We start from the raw sequence: 22,815 nt of genomic DNA on the forward strand, positions 1-22,815 counted from the left end.
TGTGACACACAAAAAAGAAAACTTATTATCAATATTGAGTTGTGCTGATTTAAATTTTTGTGGAAATTGTGATCCCCCTTCCCCCCAAATGTTCTTTGATATATAAAAACTTAAGCAAAAAAGCCTTTATTTTAAAATAGAGGGGGTGGGGGATATATTCATGTTGATTTGTGTAGCGCTTTTTTCACGATGCAAATCTCTTGTCTTATTGTTAGCTTAGATCATTTGAAGAACAACAGAACAATTGAACAACAGAAAATATTCCCATATTTTCTAATAATATTACCAAGGGCCATGTATATTGAAAATAGCAGAGGGCCTAAAACAGATCCTTGTGGCACCCCATAGTTGACTAGTGTTAATTTAGATGATTCCCTGTTTAAATAATTGATAATAATATATAAACACAATTTAAGCTTTCAAACTCACATTTCCTAATCATTAAAAAAGAGTGTATTTTAAACAAAAAGCTTTATTTCAGTTTTTTCCTTTTTTTCTTGTAGTTGTCCTTTGCCAGAGCATTTGAACATTTTATAGGAACTCAAAATATGTTTTATCCACATGATTAACAAATAAAAATAATCTCATAGTAACACTTGGAGAAAAAAAAAAAGAGAACATTTCAGGACTACATGTACCAGAATGCATCGTGATACAAGCAGGAAACAACAACAACAACAACAGCAACATCTGACTCGTCTAGACTCATGTAACTGCAGAACTGGTACCATCGTTGCTCTAATAATTCAAGGGTCTACATTATAATTTCATATCACATATGAATAATTTCTGCTGCTCTTTTGAAAAGTTAAAAATAACACAGGAATAAGTAAAATATAAAAGTTCCAACAAACATTTAAAAAAACGTTGTTCGTTCTTGTAGACGATCCATGCCGGCTTGCCTTGAAATCTTCATGACATATATTTTTACAGTCACATAACAATTCCAACGCACAAATATTCCCACATCTTTATAGTTTCTCCTTTCTGTTCATTTTTTGTTTTGTTTTCATGGAATTGTCTCAAAAGCAGAAGTGCTATGTGGATTTTGAATCCCTCATATGGAGTCTCATGTAGCGTTTCTATTTGCAGTGCAAGGCCTCGGTCCGTCAGTCTTTACGCCGAAGCCTGTGATGTCACAGCGATGTCACAGTGACCGGGCGCTCAGGGTCCTGAGGCCTCTCGTTCAGCGGCCCTCCTCAGCACGGATAAAGGGAGCAAGTGCAAGTGTGGGAGATCTATGCGTGACGGGGCGGCACATAGAACAGACCACATTCAAAAATGACAGCGAGAGAGAGAGAGAGAGAGAGAGAAAGAGAGAGAGAGGCAGATACAAAGAGAACAAGAGAGCGACACAGGCTGGGACGGAAGTTAGAAAGCTGACCTGACAACAAACACTTCTTCGACACAGACACCCCTCTTCCACTTGGCACTGTATACACTGCAGAAATACATTCTCTTAATCTGTATTTTTGTCTTGTGTAGGTTTGTGTAAAATATTAAGACTGTAATTTTCCAAAAGGTTACATGAAATGTCCCTCAATGTAAGATTTTTTGAAATGATGAGTTTGAAATAATACTTTTGTTCCTCAAACGTAAAAATTTTGTTTTATGCTTAAAAACAAAACAAAACATCTTCTTGCAATTCAGACTTTTTTCCTTAGAATTATGATATAAACTCACAATTGCGAGATAACTCGCAATTTCAACTTTTTTTTTTTCGCATTTCCGAGTTTATATCTCACAATTCAGCCTTTTTTTCTTGCAATTCAAATTTTTTCTCTGAATTGTGAGGTGTGAACTCACAACTGTGAGTTATAAAGTCCAATTCTGAGGGGAAAAAAAGACTTATATGCTCTCAGAATTGCCAGTTTATCCTAAAATTCTGACGTAATAATTCGCAATTGTGTCTTATAAAGTCAGAAACTTGCAATTGTGAGAAAAAAGTAAGAATTGTGAGTTTATATCTAACAATTCTGACATTATTTTTCATAATTGCGAGTTTATATCACGCAATACTGACTTTATATCAAGCAATGCTGGATTTATAACTCCTAGCTCTAAGCTTATATCACACAATTCTGAAGAAAAAATTGCGAGTTAATATTTTGTAATTGTGAGAAAAAAGTCAGAATTGTCTATTTGTATTACGCAACTAGTGACGGGAACAGACTTCCATACTATGGAGCCCCTAAAGTGCCAAAAAATATTTTTTGAAGTTGTAAAACAACAAAGAGCATTGGAGTATGTTTTACAAGAAATTCTATTTAGTCTTTTTACTTAAAAATGTCATGTTTAAATTGTGTTGCATGATGTTTCTTTGTAACTTTGTGGAATTTACTAAGAGTTTCTGAGTTTTTACTAAGAGTTTTTTTTTTTTCACTAAATCCTATACTATTTATTTTTCATTGATACATGTGTACAAAAACAACAAGAATAAATCTAAACAATGAATCTAATTCACAACAGAACAGAACTGTGATTCTGTTGTCTAAGCAAATGAGAAAATGTTTCATTTTCGAAACGTTCTTGTGCACATGCAAAAATGTTTTCGTCTTTTTTCTTTTTCTCCCTGTAAATGCCACTTTAGGGGCTCCATATTTTTCCAATAGGGTAAATAAAATGTCACTCAATGTAAAGGTACTATTTGAAATAATAAATCTTACAATTTTTTTTTTTGTTTGTTTTTAATGTAAATGTAACTTATTGTACTTTTTTTTTTTAATATTTTTACCAGAAAACAAGTCAAAAATACCAGCTAAGAAAATTATTTGTTGCAGTTCAAAACAGACAAACTCATTTCAGCTTGAGCACCAGTGAAAAAAAGGCCATTTTAACTATGTTTTTTTTTTTTTTTTTTTAAATCTACGCAACATTCTTGTTTTTTTTTTTTTTTTGTATGACAAAAAAAGATCATAATAGAAAAATCTACACTGTCGTCTGTGACTCCCCTCCGTTGACTCTAAAAGCCTGAAATGTTCCATGGTTGCATGTAATCTCTTACCAAAGCCAGTATTTTCCCCACTCCCCTTATTAAAAAAAGTTTAAGTAGTGTCTTTGGCAGATTCACAAATAGAATTGTCTTCTTCTCTCAGTAATGGAACGCGTTTTTTCTAGTAATTTTGTAAGGGACTGTGACTGCTCTGTACATCTGTTCATATGCGAATATCGGCATAGCACAAACACACACGCAAACACGAGCATAGACACTCGCACACGCGCTCACAAAAGTGAAAATTGAGCTCGGATGACAGTGAAGGCTCAGGTAGGTGGTTAACGCAGACAAACAGAGCGATTCAGATGGCAGTCGGTTGAATCGGTCTCCTGACACGCAGATGATGGTGGGATGTTGGCAGAAAATAGAGCGCTCTCAAAATAGCTAGCCAATTCACATGTCTCTTTTGTCAGTCGCCTATGCAGGAACGCCCAAATTTGGGCATTTGGGTGGGGCTTAATTGTCATTGCAAATTAGGGCTGGTTAGCTGATGTCCTGCAGGGTTGCAGGCTGGGTAAAAATCCATATCAACAGTGCAAGGAGCAGGTGAGGATCAATGTCTGTTGGCTGGACTCCAGAACTGAAGGGGTGGGGTGTGTCATCGTGATGTATGATGGGGCGGGGCAGGTTGGGTGGGCGTGGCCAGGCTCAGAGGGTTATAATGCTATGAGGGGCACAGGAGCAGAAGCAGCGGAAGCATGAGCCACAGACTAGGCGTTAATGCCCAACCGCCGCTGGAGTCATCTGTCAGGAACGGCTCTGGAGACTCATACAGAGAGTCATCTGACAAAGAAAAAAAAAGAAACAGTTGCACATTAGTAATCATAATCCATATATTTTGGCTTTAACTCTCAAAGACCGAGACAGCCGCCTGTGGCTAAAAATAACTATTGTTCTTAAATATTAATAACTTTTGAACCGCTCATCCAATCTGAATGCTTTAAAAAGTACCACAAAGCTGAGATTATCCAGTATCATATTTGTCTTATTTGGATATTTAGAGGCTCCGTAGTGAACGTGATTGCATTGATTCATCAGAGGAAACCAATGCATGTATTTCATTCCTCTCAGCCAAGCAGGAACGACTGTTTAACGCTTAGTCCCACCCCCATTCCCAGATTGGTTCAAACTGTCATCTATTCAACCAATAAACGTAGTTTTTGGACTTTTGAACCACCAATTAGCATTTCTTTGGAAATTTGAACGACCTCAAAGTGAAAGTAAGTACGTCGTGTGTGCATGAAAACAAACACAAATCAACACATTTGCATGACAGCACTCTCTGAAAAGCATAGAAAAACACTTGACAGAGCACTTTGCCACAAAACAAAAACAAGGATGAAACAGCAGTAAATATGGGATAACGCACTGGAACTCGTTTTCACGTGGCTATGCGCCGTCCCGGTAAAACGTGAATACAGCTAGGGGATCGATTCATTTGGCTGTTATATTATGGTAATTCTTCTAATATAGCTTCTAAAGATCATTTGCACTATTTTTTTTTTTGTTACACTCAGTATATTTTTCTCTCCTTTTTGTGTGTAGTTTGTGAATCATTTGCACTGTTTGTATATTTGTTGAACAATTTTCACTACTTGCTGCACTGTTTGTGTTTGTTGTTCATACTCTGATTGAAAATATATTTCTCTAAAAAAAAAAAAAAAAAACTTTGACTATTATTTTTTTACTGTTTTGTTATTACATAATACTGTTTCCATTTACTGTACTTCCTAAACATTTTTGAACAGATCTATATTGTCAATAAACTAAATAGACCTCTTTTTCACTGAAAAGCGCCTATAACAATATTGCAATAAATGGCTATAACTTGCTTGGGGAATGTTATATGTAGATAAAATTTTATTTTGAAGTGTAAAACACCAATACAACTTTCTAAAGAAAAAAATCCAAACTTCATGAGATTCTGTTTGAGTACACAGTAAAAAACCTCCAATTGTTGCTTGCGATTTTCTGAAATTTTTAGAAATTCATTAATTCTTAGAGAAGACAAAAGGAAAATTGGGAGTTTAAAATAGCTAGACTAAAGCGTCAAGTTCTCCTGTTTAAAATGATATATAGGACTTGATGCTGACTGCTAGAATAGGTCTGAAAAAACAGAGAAAATTGCAGGTGCCCCGAAAATGTCCTAGGTCTTTAAGGGTTAAATTTCACCAAGCTGATTACTCAGGCCATTTTAAGTCTTCATTTGATGTAACAAAGTGGTTATATCTAAGTGTCTGAGTTATTTACTTACTTTTTAAAATTAGTTTTCCTAAACGCCATTATATTGTTTATTCAGACTGATTCACATGCACAGAACGCACATAAACACAAGAGGCGGGATTTATTGCATGAACCAATCACAGTCAAACATAACCAGTCATATCCAATCATATCGCGATGGAGGCATTGCCTCCTCTCACATGACTTTCCCCCATTCATTCTCAATTACCCCCCAACAAACTCACCGCACGCTTTAGGGGGTCTGTTAAAACTTAATGGGCTTAGAAAATCAAGTGATTTATACACTTTTTAAAGTTTATTTTGTAGTTTTGCTGTTGTTTGATTTTTGTACTATTCATTTTTTTCAATTCCTTCTTCATCACACCTATACTATTTACACAGATTTGGACATCTTCATCTCATGTTTATGTAAAATGGGATGCAGCTTCTGTGTTTTTTACTCTCTCATCGCCGCCTCTTCTAGCCCCTGGCCCATCCTTGCTCTTTTTCCCAGCCTGCCTTTCATTGAGCTTTTGTCTCAGGTCCAACAATTCCTTTCTCTTGATCCCTACAGACATTAAAATGGAGTCTGGGGTTTAGATTAACCCTTGTGTCCACAACAAGACTAGGAAAATAAACAAAGACACGGAGGGGTCACGGCGGATGATAAAGCTTTTCACTGACAGGCATCTGTTGTTCTTTTCGTTGCTCTCCATCTTGGATATGCACATATAAATATTTCATGAAAACACCCCAAAGCCCACACCCCAATGAAACAATATCCAGGCCTTCACAACAACTCTCTACACCTCTGAAGCACAGTGGTGGACAAAGGTTGAGAACCATGAATTCCAATTCGAACAATCAAGTAAACTTCAGTTAGATTTTCACTCTCACGAGATCTAATCGCTGTGAAAGGCAATGTACATTATCTCAGAGAAGCTGGATGGAGTCACAAGTGCTCTTGTAAACAGATAAATGATAGAGTGAGAGGTGAATCGTTATTTCAATTTGCATGTGATTGTCTGAACTGCTCTCTGGAACACTTCTGTTTGCTAACAATTACATCACACTAATGGGCTGTCATATGAGCTGAGGCTTCTCCTCCAAACTTACACGACCCCTAAATGATGACTCTGGAAAATAGGGATGGGAATTGTAAGGAGTTTAATGAGCGATTCAGATTCACTTTTCTTTAATGATTTCATAAACATGAAGGAATCTCAAACTGCATTTTTTAGATTCCTCATTACAAGTTCTTAGAAATATACTCTGTATTCTCGCTGGTTTCATATGATTTTGAAAACTTTTAGAAAAAGTTTAAAGGGACAGTTCACCCAAAAATTAAAATTCTGTCATGATTTATTCACTCTTCTGTCGTTCCAAACCTGTATGACTTACTTTCTTCAGTTGAACACAAAAGAAGATATTTGGGCAATCTAACAGTTTCTGGACTCTGTTGACTTCCACATCATGGAAAAAAAATCTATAAAAGTCAGTGGGGACCATAAACTGATGGTTACCCACATTCTTCAAAATATCTTTTTATGTTCAGCAGAACACCTATATCAATGTACAAATGTCTATGTTTGTTTGTTTATTGAAAGTTTTTATTTTCACATATTTTTTTATTTTACAAATATTAAAATTATTAATGAATATCATAAAGGTTTTGATGAGTCTACCCACATTTTACAACCTTATGTTGTCTTATGTTTTTGGAAATCTGTTTACCTTGACACACAGTCATGAGGGTCTGGAGAGGTCCAACCTATGATGTAATTTTCTGTTTGATGATTTTTTTCCCCCTACATATTGATTGTGCAACACTTGGTCGACATGATTTGGGTTTATAAAAGTTGTTTATATGCTAATAAGCAGTTTGGTTAGAATACTTTTCTAAGTAATAATAAAAGATTATGATGCAGGGCAACGACTCCACAAACGTAGTTATGCCCTAAAATTCAAGATATTGGTGCAAAAATGTCCCTATATGTGTTTTGTCTTATATTTACATATATATCACATTGCGTTCATTGATTGCATTCTCAACCTTACTGGGAAAACTTCCTTACTGAACCTTTCATCTAAACAAGTTTAGATGAAAGCTTTTTCATCTAAACAAGTTTACTTAAAATACCATGAGAGCATTTATTAATGCCGCCACCTCTTGCAGCACACCTATGTTTTACTTCTGACCATTTTCCAGGCTGAAGCCCTTCTTGATGCTGAGCAGGTCTAGATGAGAATGCAAAGGCTGTAAATTCAAGCCTAGCTTAGTGAACATATTTTCTGGACGCGCCTGACACTTCGCAGTCATGAGGGAGCATGATTTAAGCGGTGTAACCCATAGCTGGCACGTCTACCTGTGACAAGGGGTTAAACAAACCAAGGCCTTTCTGTTTAACTGCAGGCTATCCTGGTGTCGGTGGCTCGTGTGTGGGAACCCCTGCAGGTCTCTTAGCGTCCGGACCTGCTAGGCTTGATTAGTTGCAGGTCAACGTTTTTGATTGTTATCTGGCCTGTGTGAGATGAATAGCTTCCTACAGCAAGTGCCCCCGAGGGGCAACACTATCGCTCCACCGTTTCTGGTATCATGAATGATCGACCCCATAAAACCTTCAGCCCCATAAAACAAGCTGTCTTAGTCATCAGTGGAGGTCTAGAGCAATGGGAACGAAGTTCCTGAACATAAATTACGCAAAGCTAAGCATTTCACCCATCACTGGAGTTAATACAGGTGTCCCCGAAATTCCCAGAGTTGACCTGCTGGGTTAAATCAAGCTGGACATGAGGACTGGGATGTAAGATTCCTGGTACTGATTTGCAAGTGTCACTATAAATAACATAAATGGACAGAGAGCAGACACTGGGATATACTTACTCGTAGGCTTGACGTACACCTTCAGTTTCAAACACGGCTTCCCACCAAGGTTGGGGTGTGGTGAGGCTGTGGAGACATAAAGAAAGTGACAATTACTGTTAATGTTCCTCACAGACTGGTAAATCAATGTGATCTGACATGATTTACTTAGAAATGGCTTTGAAGTATAATATTTTAATGGCTGACCCAAATCACAGAGCGGCCAACTATCCCAACCACTGAGGTTTATGCAACAGTTCTTTCTGGTCCTTGAATCTGATTGGCTGAGAGGAGTGCGATATTTTAGTGATATCAGAATTCCAACCATTTCACCATTTGTATCACTCCACTTGTTTTATTCCTCACAGTGAGTGTCATGGCGGATACCCAAATCCAGTATAATTATCTACATAGCAGTATATTTTCTACATAGTACTGTTTGTCTGTCAGAAATGTAGTTTTAAGACTTTTTAGTTCAGAATGTACTTTTTTAGACTTCAAATATGCTGTCTGTTAATAGAGACAACATCTATTTGAATTTTTTCTTTTGGAGATGTGAGCTCTAGGGCATCAGCGGGCATCCAGTGCTCATGAACCTGCCAAGAGCAGCCTCACCTTGGCCAGATCTTCTGGAATTTGCCGCTGGCTCTGATGTCTCTATAGTAGTTAAACATGAGGTGTAATTCGTTTGGGGTAAATCTAACAGACAGTCTTTGGTCTCATTAATCTATTATTTGTTCCAGAGCAAATAGTTTTGGCAATTCAAATCTCAAAGTGTTATATTTAATGTAATTTTAATCTGGCCTTGTGCCTATGGCTGAATCACAGCAGTGTTGATCTCATGACGAAAACATACCTGTGGGAACGTTTTCGAGAATGTTACCAATAGGTAAATATCACTGCAGTTTCCAACAGAAATGTCCACTGAGAGGTGCTAAAAGTGTGTTCGGGTTTTCCCCAGAACAGCTGAACATACATACGGTACATTTTATGTGACGTTGGTTTTGTACATGTCACCGCAGTTCTGATTCGAAATGTCCTTCGAGTAGTGCTATACCTCTAAGGGTGTGTTCACACTTGTAATTCAGTTTGTTTGGTTCATTTGGTCCAGACCACAAAGGTAGGGTGACCATACGTCCTCTTTTCTCCGGACATGTCCTCTTTTTGAACCTAACAAAATGCGACCGGGCGGGATTTCTAAATCGCCCAAAATGTCCGGGATTCGGCTTTTGCTTTCAACAGTCGCTATTCATTGTGTGCATTTTTGTATTAAAGCCCTACGCGGGACTGTTTTCTTGATCCCGCTCTGGCTAAATTTCGGGCCATTACCGCCTGCTCACGCAATCATTCTAATATTGAATATAATTTTCGTACATCAGGGAGCCGCTATGGTATGCAGAGTATTTAAATCCCTTTTGAATGAGCGGCTATTCACTTTCACTTTCAATTTCGTGATCACACGCACTCTGTATAAAGGGAGCATCTTACAAGATCAGATATGAGCACGTTATCTGCTAAGCAGCAAATCCTCCAGCATGATTTGTCAGTCATCTCTCCATACTTTTGTCTTGACCCATGATCAGTTAAATCTGATTCCTGGAGCTTGTGTTGGATGCAGGATTGCCAAACTTTTTTTTGCACAGAATTTGGCTGATTTTAAACTGTTGCGAAGGGTTGATTTTCTCCCATGGGTTAAAAGTTTGAAATATTGCATAAATTACATTTGACTGAAATGCTTGTATTAAAAAATTTTTCATTCTACCTGTGATAAAACTGTGCAAGATGTAAAATTTTGTGAAGGCCACTAGTAGGAAGCCTTTTAACTCTGTTTATAATCAATCTGCACAAGGCTGATTGTAAAAAAATACATTTTAGGTATGGAAATGAAATGTTTTGACCTTTGATATGGGATATGGTCTTGCGCTACTTTGGGAGCCTTTTAACCCCCCCTCAACAACTCTAGTGTTCATTTTAGTTGGAAATTGCAGTGATATGTACTTATTAGTACATATTTCGAGTCTTGCGAAAATGTTCCCACAGGTACGTTTTCACCATGAGACCAGGTTGTGATAAACAGCCATATCACACTGCTACTCATGTGATATTGCTCCTTTATTCAGGTTATTTCATGACCCAGTTAGTCCCCGCTAGTAGATTTTCACTTTTTATTCCAGAAAGCGTACTGTTGTGCTCTATAGCACTGCAAGACAGAAAAAAGTCAAGACAAAGGCCATGTGGTGTTCTGACGGTAAACACACGTGAGGTTCAGTCTCATTGGTAAGGCCATATCTACTGACACCATGGCAACGAGGAGCTGTTGTACTCTCTGAACCAGACACAACATCTGCCTTGAGAGCAATGAACAAATTTCCATTACTCTGCCATGTGAGTCCCTCACTCATTCTCTCTCTCATCCTGCACACAGACACACACTACACACTACACGTGGCTAACAGAAAGCACTTTGAGTCAGTTCTCCATTGAAAGTGTAACTTCATTCTGGCGCTCGTTTCCCCTCATCTCCTTCAAAAGCACACAAATGGATTTTTGGCTAATTTTTTTAAGATCGCAAATGGAAAACAAATCACGATTTTTGCCATGAAACAGTTTTCAGTCTGCTCTTCAGATACATAAAAATTCCTTTAGCAATTACCACAAATCACTCAGCGGCTCAGCTAATGGAGAGCTGATGCGTTCTGCACAAAAAGCTTCTTTTGGGTGAATTCAGCTCTAACAGGTGTTCTTAAGTGTGTAGACGTAAAATTGGCACATGGTGTTCTCATGCCGTAAAAAAAAAAAAAAAATTACAATCTCAGAATATAAGGTTACATTTTACTTTAGCGAACAGAGCAAAAGAAATCACTTTGTTATTCAGACAATTTCTTTGTACTGCATTTTATAGTGCACTTTAAAGACTGTAAACAAAAAAGTATGAAAAGTAGCTTTGTATTACAATGTCTTTTTTGGACAAGCACAACAGTCTTTTTTTTCAGATACGAAATTATTTTGAAATACCATGTGCATACAATGGCACATAAATGTGGAAATTATACAGTATCATTCAGTACTAAAAGAAAGTCTGAAATCTACTTAAATATTGTAAAATATTATATAAAAATTAGGGCGGTCAAATGATTAATCACAATTAATCGCGTACAAAATAAAAGTTTGAGTTTGCCTAATATATGTGTGTGTACTGTGTGCAATTATTATGTATATATAAATACAAAAAAAAATCAATATATTTAAGAAATATTTACGAGTATATGTATTTATTATAATTTGTATATAATTTATATTATATAGAAATAAAAAATATTTTGTACATAACATTTCTCTTAAATATACACATTCATTTGTGTGCATTTATATATACATAATAATTACACAGTACACAAACATATATTAGGCAAACTCAAGCTTTTATTTTGTACACAATTAATCGTGATTAATCGTTTGACAGCCCTAATAAAAATTTAAAATTGGGTGTAAAAAAAGCTCAAGAGTGTCTTCTGTGCTACTAGCATCACCAACTGAAATGGAAAAACTATTGTTTTACGCAGATTTTTCAAAGACTTCCACCACAACTTTTATTGGTCAGAAAAACACAACTAGCTCCGCCCCAAACTCACATAATTAGTTAAGCCAAATATGCATTAAATTGATTAAGTAGCACAACTGTTTTTAACACTGATAAATATAAGTAATATGTCTTGAGCATCAAATCGTCATATTATGATTTCATTCAAATAGAAGTTATTTTAAATTGCAGTAATATTTACAGTGTTGCTGTTTTTGAATTCTGTTCATCATTCGCTATGTCGGGCTGGTTAGAATTGTCAAACAAACAAAGAAATGTTTTGAAAGTGCCTCAGAGACAGTGTTTACACATTTCAGGGAAATCAACCAAAAATAGTTTACTTTGGCTCACTCTGTGTCTTTGAACAGGGATAAAAGAAACTTTTAACATTTAAAAAATGACACATTTGACCATTAAAATGTATTTAGGTAAAAGGAAATGATCAAACTGAATAAACACTCTCACAAAAATGAACTTATGCTATAATTATGTCTGCATGAAGAAAAGTGACAACAAAAGAGATTTTAGGTTTTTGAACATTTTTTCCTTGATTATATATACAGAGGGCTATCATAGATCTGACATACTAAGTGTGTGTGTGTGTGTGTGTGTGTGTGCTGGGAGTCTCTGAAATTCCCATTGGCTGTATTGAAGCACACAGGCCTGTGAGAACGTCACAGTTGCCATTCACTCAGTCACCCTCTCCGGTGGGTCGAGGCGGGGTTGACCCAAAGGTGATGGACATCCTCTATTGTTGTGGGATAACCAAACTAAGCCTTGGTCACCCCCCCAGTAACCCCGTGGCACAGCCCTTTGCCTCATAACCCCAGGGGCCATGACAGCAACAATATTGATAGTAGCCAAACACTTCTCTGGAGGAGGAGACGGCCTCGTCTGATGAATAGCCAGACTAAGTACTTCTCAGCCCAGGCCGCTGTCTGGAACAAAAGGTGCACAATAGCGGGTCTCGCACCAAGCGACAGGGCGGACTGCATTAAAAACAGCTCAGGACAGGCATAAGAAACACCCAGCCCAGAGTGCAAACTTTGAACCCTGGGTTCTTTCTTTCCTTTCTTTTTTCTTCGATTGACCCTCTTCTGTCTCCGTTTTCCCCTCGCAACTGGGGTGACAAAGTCCCATGGATGGGAGGAAGGTCTGGGACGCCCTGCTGGTTTGGCGACATTTCTGTGACGCCCACCACCTCAATTTCCAGGACAGGCATGATATTTGAAGCGATACCCACTCGAGACACCCTGTGCCTGCTTTGGGTCAGGCTAGCAGCACATTTACGAATCACACTAAACTGAAAGGAGTAGTTTACTCAAAAATGAATATCGGTCTCGGTTTTCATTTTCAGTGCCTTTTGAATTTCTTCAGTGGACTGCTCTTTTCCATTTAATGAGAGTGTAACTGAAACTACAGTATATCATGCTTTTGAGTATTAATCTAATTTTATAAAAGAGATTATATTACTGCTCCACAAAATTGTAGACCAATATCGATAATTTGTGTTACTGTCAAAGTATTTAGAAAATGTCTATAATGTCTAAAAATCTAAAAATTTAGTTCTCTTCTAAAGCTGACTAATGATGTACACTATATTGCCAAAAGTATTGAATAAACAGGTTCTAATGAACAGGTTTGTCTAATTCAGTAATTTCCAAGAGTGCAAATCCTAATGTTTAAGCATATAATGATATTCTAGGGGATTTTATGCTTCTGATTTTACAGCAACAGTTTGGACAGGAACCTATTCTATTCTAACAATGCATCTGTGTATAAGGCAAGGTTCATAAACAAATGATTGATTCAGTCAGTGGAAGAACTTGACTGGTCTGCAGAAAGCAAAGTCCTAATCCCAGCCGACTTTGAGCCAAAAACTCATCACCATCACTAATGACTTGTACATTGACTATATGGACACCTCCTTCTTTAGAACAGAAAAAGGCATTTCCAAAACTGTGGCAACAAAGATGGAAACATAATTCATGTATTTAAAAATTGTATTTCCATCTCTTTTGCAACAGTTTTGGAGGTGTCTAAAATGATGAGTTTCTGGCTCAAGGTCTGCATTTAAAGTCACACCAGAGGTGTTCAGCTGGTATTATGACTTTGCTTTATGCAGTCTAGTCAAGTCTTCCACACTGACTGAATCATTTCTTTTTTAACCTTGCCTTATACACAAAGGCACTGTCATGTTAGAATAGAAAAGGGTCCTGTCAAAACTGTTGCTGTAAAATCAGAAGCACACAATTCTCTAGAATAATATTATATGCTTAAACATTAACATTTGTTCTCATTGAAATTACTAAAGTAGTCAAACCTGTTCATTTCACTTCTGACAATTCAGCATTAGAGAGTGGTGACCTTAAAGGGGATATTTTATCTTTTATCTAGTTGATCATTATCTATTCTTGATAAGTTGAGGTTGTTTTGGTTGTGGTTTAATTCTTATTTACATAACAGAAAACAGTGTGTGGTCATCGAAAGGAAACAATTTGATTTTTTTACTCATGGAAGAAGCATACCACAGGGCTCAGTACTGGGTCCTCTTCTTTTTTCTATTTTTATTAACAATCTTCCCTTAGTTATTTCGCACAATTCAGTTCACCTTTATGCTGACAATACATGATTTCCAAATCTGCACTTAACTCAAATTCAAAATATACTCCAATCAGATTTTAATGCTATGCAGGATTGGATCTATTCTAATAATTTACTACTTAATAAAGATAAATCTCACACCATGGTCTCTGGTACAAATCATATGTTTAAATTAAAATCTAAAAATGTAACAATAATGTATAATGATGGTATGTACTTGTATAGAGTGGATCAAATTAAAGATCTGGGTTTATGGCTGGATCCTGAATTTTCTTTCAAACCTCACATTGACTACATATTTCGTAAGATTAATTTTGGAATCAGTGTATTGCATCAAAAATTGTTTTACTTTTAATGTTCAAAAAAAACAAACAAACAAACAAACAAACAAAAAAAAAAAACCTTGCATTGCAACTTGATGTTCATTTGATAGACACTACTGTATTATGTATTATGTATTATGTACTTAAATGGTCTCCACTCAATATTAGAATGCATATTCTGGCTGCTATTTATTTTCAAATGCATACATTTTAATTATCCTAATTATTTACATCAGTATTTGATATTATATTCTCCTTCATATCAATTAAGACATTCTGCACATTATTTTTCTTACTTCTTTAGTTAAGAAAGTGTTAGGGAAAAAAAACATTTAGGTATAAGGCTCCTGCAGTTTGGAATAATCTACCTTTAAATGGTACGATCTTTGACTCTATTTTATGTGTTTAAAAATAGTTTTCTTGTTTTTAAACTTCTTGTAATTGCTTTAGATGATATATCTGTTTATACCTACAAGTGCTAGTTTAATATTAATATTTCATGTGTTTGTTGTTCTGAATGATGTGGTTGTTGTTATGTTATGTTATCTAATTTTTGTGTATTAGGAACCCCTTGAAAACAAGATGATGCATCTCAAGGGGTTTATCCCTAAGAATAAATGTGTTGCAAAAAACACCAAAAGTACCATAAAAGTAGGACATAGGACTTGTGCACTGTATTCAAAGTGTTCTAAAGCCACAGCCACACATTAGCTTTGTTTAAAGGAAAAGACAAAAATTTCTGTCCATATTTATGTCTGCCACATCTATAAAATCTTATTTTCACTTCAGCACATTCAAACTAGCATTGATGTGATCGGAACAAGACATTTAAGAGCCAATGGCAATTTCAAACCTGCTTTGATGATTCTTGATGTTCCATATTTGAATGTGAATGATATTTATACTTAATGGTGGTTTTGTTGTTCTTTTTAGAGCTTGGCAATGGCAGTGTCTGTTTTCCATTCACCTTTGTTGTATGCCAAAGAGCAGAACACACATTCTTCTACTGTAATTTTCTGCTTTTATGTCTTGTTTTACTCAAGAAAGTAAGCCAAAGGGGTTTGGACAACTTGATAACATGGCAATTCAGAACTATTTTCAATTTTGGGAAATTGTTGACAAATTTGTATCTCATTCATACCTTTTGTATAATCTGCCTACGCCCAAATAAGGGTTTGGTTCAGAAGTGGTGTAAGGGTTGGACCTTCATGATTCGTTTTTCTGAGTGCCTATTTACACACTGTGCAAATAGCCTGTTTAGTTGGCAGAGGCTATTTACACAAACTCCACCCTTGAATGTGTGGTTGACAAGAAACATTACAAAAGACGCCTGCTGAACAACAGCATGTTGTAATGTAGGTGATAAAGCACTTTGCAGTGATGTCTTGACGTAATCAACTCGAGTTCGAATCCGCCTTTTGACGGAACTCTTTCTTCCTCCTTTTCACACCACATATCAGATCAGAAAGGCATTTTATTTTAATAAAACTGAGAAATTTCACATCAATTTAATAAAGGTTTATAAAGGCATAAAACATTGGTTTCATTTATCTTTTAGTTATTGAAAATTAAGCAAAAAAAAACAAAAAAACAATTGGCAAACAAAGGGGAATTTACTATTAAAATTAAAACATTTAGTGATTATATCCCAAAAAAAATATTTTTCATATTAGTAGTAGTTATAGTAATAGTAGTGTTTACGTGTAATAACCTACTTTTGATTAATTCATTCAAATTCCGTCACATTCTGGGTTATTCAGTAAATTCCGTTTTTATGACTGGATTCCGTCTGCGTTTTCCGCATCGCGGAAATCATAGGCCCTAAATACAATGTCCTACAATACTGAGGTGCAAATATTTGCCACTTGCACCAAGTAGTATAAATAGCATTTAATTAATATTATTGCAAAGAAAATAGTGCTATTTTTACATAGTGTAAATAGAATCTATCACTATTTGAAATTAGTGTAAAACATAAAACAGTTATGTTTCCACATGATACTGAGTTGGGTTTAGACTAACATTTTCATTTTCAGGTGACCCATCTCTTTACGACCAGGAGGTTTTGATAAGTTAGCATTACCAACTATGTTTTTTTTTAGTAGTAAAAGGCAAAACTACTCCTTTAAGCACAGAAAGCCCTCAGATTTTCATACTTAACCTTAAACCCTGCTTAGTATTTCTAACCTCTAAATCTTCGGCTGTTAGATACAGCAGATGGCCACGAACCATTAGAAATGACTCTTCAGCGATTATTAGGACAAATGTGCTTTTAGCTTTCAAAAGAGCAATTTGTGTAACTATGCTTTTAGGATCAGGTGTCCCGACACACAATGGGAGGTTTATAGTCATGAGCAGAGCTACAGGTTGCGTCCCCCCGAGCCCCAAACCTCTGAACTGCTGAGCTCTGAGGGCACAGGGCCAGTTCTAAAGCAACCCGGGATGTGGCAAGCAGGGTGAGCGGTAAAAATCACGCTGTTCTACTTAATGAGCTGCATTCGTTTAGGATAAAAAGCTGCATTCTTTTATCACACGAAAACTTTGCTCTCAAAGTCCCTTCTCTCTTCTAAAAGTGGGAATAAACACACACACATACAGAAAAAAAGCATAAGTGAGAATAAAAAAGAGAGGAAAAAAACAAAAAAGAGGAGAAATTGCCTCATTAATGCATCCTGCGTGCTGCCCTGAGCCTTTTCCTTTTGCCTGTGCCCAGCGGGAGCCCTTTTTATCAGGCCAAAGGACACCTTTCACAAGACCATTAGTGAAACAGGGACAGATGCACCCCGGCAAATTCCCCCCTGTCATGCAAGTGAGAGCGAAAGAGGAGGATAAAGCAGAACCCCACTCGATTCGTCCGGGCCAGGCGCAGGCCTGACCTTGAGGCGGTGGGCGGGCCGCCTCCAGAGGACGAGGTGTCAGGCCTGTCGTCCGGGCACCATCCCGAGCCAAAAACTCCCCCTCCAGGTTAATGGCTTTTAGCTGTTGTTATCTGAAAAATGGTAATGGCTGGCACCCCAGAAGCTGTGGATGCAATTACCCCCATCAGGATCCTTCTGTTAAATATGATTTGACCAATCAGCATAATTTGGACAGTTACGCATGATGGCCTTGGTAACTGGTTTTGCACCGATCTCACCCAGAGCAGCAAAGTGCACGGCTAATAGTGCACATGCCATTCAACAAATTGACATTTTCATCAAGCGGAGACGTCAGGACACTGCCAAACTCTGCTCCCAAGTGAGTTCAGTGGAACTGGACTTTCTGCCTTGACCCGTTTGATTAAACTCCTAGACATTCAGATCGCTATAATAAATGTCTCCAGCTCCAACTGCACCAAATGTGACCTTGACTAACGCAATAGAGCACGGCAAACATTTAAATGACAGGAATAAATGATTTTTAAACCATTTTGATATGTTTACAGTGGCTAGCACTGGAAAAGAGTGGTCCACCTGGCATGCTGCAGCAAAATGCAACAAAGACCACAGCTTTCTGGAGAACATGCTCCCTACTGTGCAGAAATGTTGTATGTGTCAACATGGACACATGAAGAAAGCGTTACAGTCAAAAAAAAAGAAAAGTTTGACTAGTTCTTTGCTAATGCACAGTGGATTTGATACTGTCTGAGGAAATTTGGTAAAAAATGTGACAAAACTGTATGCTGGTGCAAGCAGTAAGAAGAATGCGAACAGTAGCTATGTTTCCATCACCCTGTTTTATGCACATTTTGAAGTATCACATCAGAAACAAGGGGTGGAAATGCGACATTTTGAATAAAAATCCTTTAAATTACAAAACTCGCTTGAGTTGGTTTTAGACTTGTGCGAAAAAGGGTTAATGTGAATAATGAGAGATGGAGATGCATTTGTCGAATAATTTCCTCCATACGCATCAAAAAAAGTCATGCGACTTTGCGCTATGGGACGGCAAAATGTGATGGCAAAACCCGTCTAACCAGCATCTGAAATGTTGTTATGGTCATTCTGAAACGCCTTAGCAAAGTCTGTCGTCAAAGTATTTCTAAGTGCCTCCCAGAACTGTCCCAAACAGCAGGCATCTACCTCCAAAATTACATTTATCGTGTTTCGTCTGCTCACTCTGAGGCACAAGTAATTTATTACATATGAAAATTACTATAATCAGTGGTTTCTCATACTTTTCCTACACTGTAAAAAACAATTTGTTGAGTCAACTTAAAATAATTTGTAACCTGGCTGCCTTAAAATTTTAAGTTCAGTCAACTCAAAAAAAGTTTATTCAACCTGAAATGTTAAATTATACTAAGTGACAACTTAGATATTTGAGTTGAATCAACTTAAAATTTGAAGGCAGCTGGGTTACTTACCCATCTGTTAAGTTTAGCAAACACAAATATCTAAGTTGTTACTTAGTACAACTTAACATTTCAAGTTGACTAAACTTATTTGAGTTGACTGAACTTTAAGTTTTAAGGCAGCAGGGTAACAAATTATTTTAAGCTGACTCAACAAATTGTGTTTTTTATTTTTTACAGTGTAGTAATAGTGTCAGTTTACCAGAAAGTGACATTTTGTTCTCTTTGACTTGTTGGATGGAAACATGCTTATTTGCTTATTTGCATGTTTTATGTGATATTCCAATTTTTACATTCCAATGTAAGTTAAATTCGCAACTTTTTAGTGTCATGCATGCCGTAGATAAAAACCATTTAATTAAAGAAGAGGTAGTTCACCCAAAAAATTAAAATCTCATTCTAAATCTGTATGACTTTGTTTGAAACACAAATGGAAAAGTATTGCATACAATGAAAATGAATGGCGACCAGGGGATGTCAAGCTTTATAACTGACGATTCTTATTTTATTTTATTTTATTTTATTTTTATAGTTGCATAGTAATACTGCTTTTTTTTGTTTGTTTTTTTTTAGTTATTTTTGGAATTTTACAGCCCTTGGTCCCCATTCACTTTATCTGTATACAGCAAGAACATTCTGCATTTTTTTTGTTTTTGTTTTGTTTTTATGTTCCACTGAAGAAAGAAAGCCATACAGGTTTGGGATGACAAGAAAGTGATTTCAGTATTCATTTTTGAGGGTGTACGATCCTTTTAACTTCTGCTGACGTGGAGACCCATTCCTTCAATCTTCATCAAAATTGATAAAATCATTCTTCAGAAAAACACCAGGAGAGAAGAAAAATTTGAGTGTTGTTCTAGCGATGTCAAATTTCAGGAGACTTATGTTACTCTTTGTTTACTCTGGTAAACCCGGCTACTGTAGATAAGTCACTGTTTACCAGCCTTTTACAAACAATATCCTGCTTCATATACAACACTGTGCATGACACATTTGTTTTATGTAAATGCAAGATGTGTAACCTGTAATTTTAAGTTTCGGTTACATTTTGCATTTGGTTCCATAAACCATATCTTTCTAGCATTAACCAAAGATTGACTGTTCATTCAGCCATATGTCTCTAGAGAGCACACAACAGGTTTCGGCAGACTGAACCGTGTGGCACGTTATTGATCAGATGTTGTTGTGAAGTCTGCGCGTCCTTATCAAGTCTTCCTTACCCTCTACACCCCAGTTCCTGTAACCCAAGAACCATCAGTTCAGTGAGTGATTGTACCCTAGGGCCATTCTGACACCTGGTCACAGGAAAACGCAGACGAGGGGTTCGAAGTTGAAGAATTAGAGTAAGAAAGGAGGAGGTTACTCACAGATGTAGTAGTATTCATGGCCTGGGCGGAACTCGAAGCCCAGGGAGAAGGGTGTGAACAGCTGGAACTTCTCTGAGAACTTGAGGGGTCCGTTCGGACTTATCGGGCGGTTGCATTCCCAGCGCTTGAAGCCTTTCATGTGGTGGTTGCAGGTGGTGTAGCCGTCATAGTTGACCATGTAAAGGATGTAGCGCTCCATGCGCTCCTGAGGAAGATGGTCCTCGTAGTGCGGACAGTAGATGTCCAGGTAGTCATTGATGGCCACCTCAACTGTGTATTCACCATGCAAGAATCTGAGGAAAAAAACACAAACAACTTATGTGAGGTCTGCAAAAGTTATCACAATGACAGGCCGAAGATTGAGAATGCAACATCAAAACTCGAAAGAGCAATTGCTAGTAGCTCCTGTCACTCATAGTGGAGATATTTTCCATGTTGTATGTGACAGGATGGGATTGGTCGAGAGGGACTTGGAGCTAAGGGCCGAACTGACTGGAATGACCAAGTGGAAGTGGATGAGCAGAGATTGACAGGGGTTCAGAGAGAGAAAGCCACTTCATTAAGGGTTTTCACATAGTCTGGCTACAGCCCAGCTCTTCTGAAATGGGTTTGCTGGCTGGGGCAATTTAGACACAAATTGAGCACCTGCAGGAAGGTATGACTTGAGACGCAGGAACTGCAGTTGCTTCAGTGGAACTGTGACTTCATGTGCAGACGAAGACACTTTAAAGGAAAAATTAAAATTCTGTCATCGTTTACTCACCCTCAAGTCAGTTTATTCACCCTGGTGATTTTTTATTTTTCCATTACTGAATATGAAGCCTTTTTATATACTGATTTTTATAGCATCCAGCCTTAGCTAACCATGTGGTTTCCACCTACCAAGAATACAGGATGTATTGTAGACAGAAACAGCAAAACACACACGTGTGCGAACTTGAGTTCTTCAGATCCTTTTTTTTCTGTCCACAGTGTGAAGATTACATGAATAAGATCTAACGGCTCCAGCCGAGAGAATCTAATGGTTTGTCACCAGTGCGGTTGACACACCTGCTCCATCCTCCATCCTCTACACCATCAAAGCAGCCCCCTTCACTACAGACACTACAGAAGACAGCAAACTCAAATCAAGTGTTCACACTATGAGAAGCCATACCAGGGTGCTTCATCCAATTTAGCAGAATATCAAAGTGAAACAAAGACGAAATGAAATCAAAAGAATGCACAGGGTCAACAAAAGCCTACACACGAAAGGTCTGTGCCAAAACCTGCCTACATTCATAGTACAATGGAATCTCATAAACGACAGATTTGAAACCTTTTACACTTGTGCTTTATAAAAATACAAATGATGCAAGAAGGACACAATATATTAAAATGAATGTGGTGTAACCATCAAGTAAAAAGGATTCATATATTTTCCTTACATCTAGAATACACAAGTATACACATTTGTTTTCAAAAATTTATTTTTCAAAGATAAAAAGTATTTTTTCACAAATACCATGAATTATTTATTCACAAATATACTAGCGCCCTATGAAATCTTTTTTTTTTTTTTTCTGAAATTCTATTTTATTTTTTCCAAATTCCATTTTTCTTCTTTTTTTTAATTCTGTTTTTTTTTCCCATTTTAATTTTTCTAGACTCTGTTTTAATGGTCTAATTAATTGAAATCATGAAACTTATACAACAATATTTAACAGAAATGTATTAAAATATAAAAAAAAATACATTTTTAAGGATCTATGAAATGTTACTTTTTCTCACAAATTCAGTATTATTTTTTACCACATTCTGTTTTCCATTAATTTTCTGGATTCCATTTTAATTGTTTCATTAAATTTCAATAATCAAAGGCATATCTATCATATCTTTTATACAAAATAATGTATTATTTTATTTATTTATTTATTTTTCAGAAATTCTGTGATGTGTATTTGCATTATTCTGATAAATAAATTCTGGTAAATTATATTTCTGGTAAATATTCCTTTAAAAATAATAATTAATAATATTTAATTATCATTACATTAAGTAATATATTTCAGTCACAGTTTCTTCAAGTTAAACCAAACTTTTATTTTGACAGCTTGCTGTGAAGACCTTTATGTTTCTGTTTGTATATGATATGACAATAGTTTTTCTCAAAAGAAACAGTAAAATGCTCATGAAGTGACTCTAGAAGTTCTAGAAATTATGTTTATTATTATGTTTATGTACTCATATAATGAGGTGGCAGAGGCTGAAAGCACTGCCACCGCCACGCGTGCTTCTATATGTGTGTAGTAAATGAAACTGCGCATCTGCGCCATTCATTCACACAAAGACACACAGAACATGCAGGATTCATATTTAAAATGTATTTTTGCGGCTTAATATTCACAGACACTAGTCTATATTGCATTTTGATTTAGGTGTAGTGACTTTTTACTTATTCAACTAAAATTTAACAAATTCCATAACATTCCACACTATACAGAAAACACCAATTTTATGTCTGGATTCCGCCGATTTCGTTCACGTT

At 36.6% G+C, this 22,815-nt stretch overlaps 1 protein-coding gene across 1 annotated transcript in view; it reads right to left on the reverse strand.

The window, feature by feature from the left end:
* Window positions 1-454: 454 nt before the first annotated feature.
* Window positions 455-22,815, reverse strand: part of LOC127173048 (ephrin-A2) — a 157,954-nt gene continuing 135,593 nt past the window's right edge. The window contains exons 2-4 of the mRNA XM_051122669.1: window positions 20,289-20,581; window positions 8,103-8,168; window positions 455-3,778 (exon numbers count right to left, since the gene is read on the reverse strand). Of these exons, the coding sequence (XP_050978626.1) occupies window positions 3,660-3,778; window positions 8,103-8,168; window positions 20,289-20,581 (478 nt within the window). The 3' untranslated portion in view covers window positions 455-3,659. The remainder of the gene's footprint in view (window positions 3,779-8,102; window positions 8,169-20,288; window positions 20,582-22,815) is intronic.

This window comes from Labeo rohita, chromosome 11, assembly GCF_022985175.1.
Source record: "Labeo rohita strain BAU-BD-2019 chromosome 11, IGBB_LRoh.1.0, whole genome shotgun sequence".
Taxonomy (NCBI): Eukaryota; Metazoa; Chordata; class Actinopteri; order Cypriniformes; family Cyprinidae; genus Labeo; species Labeo rohita.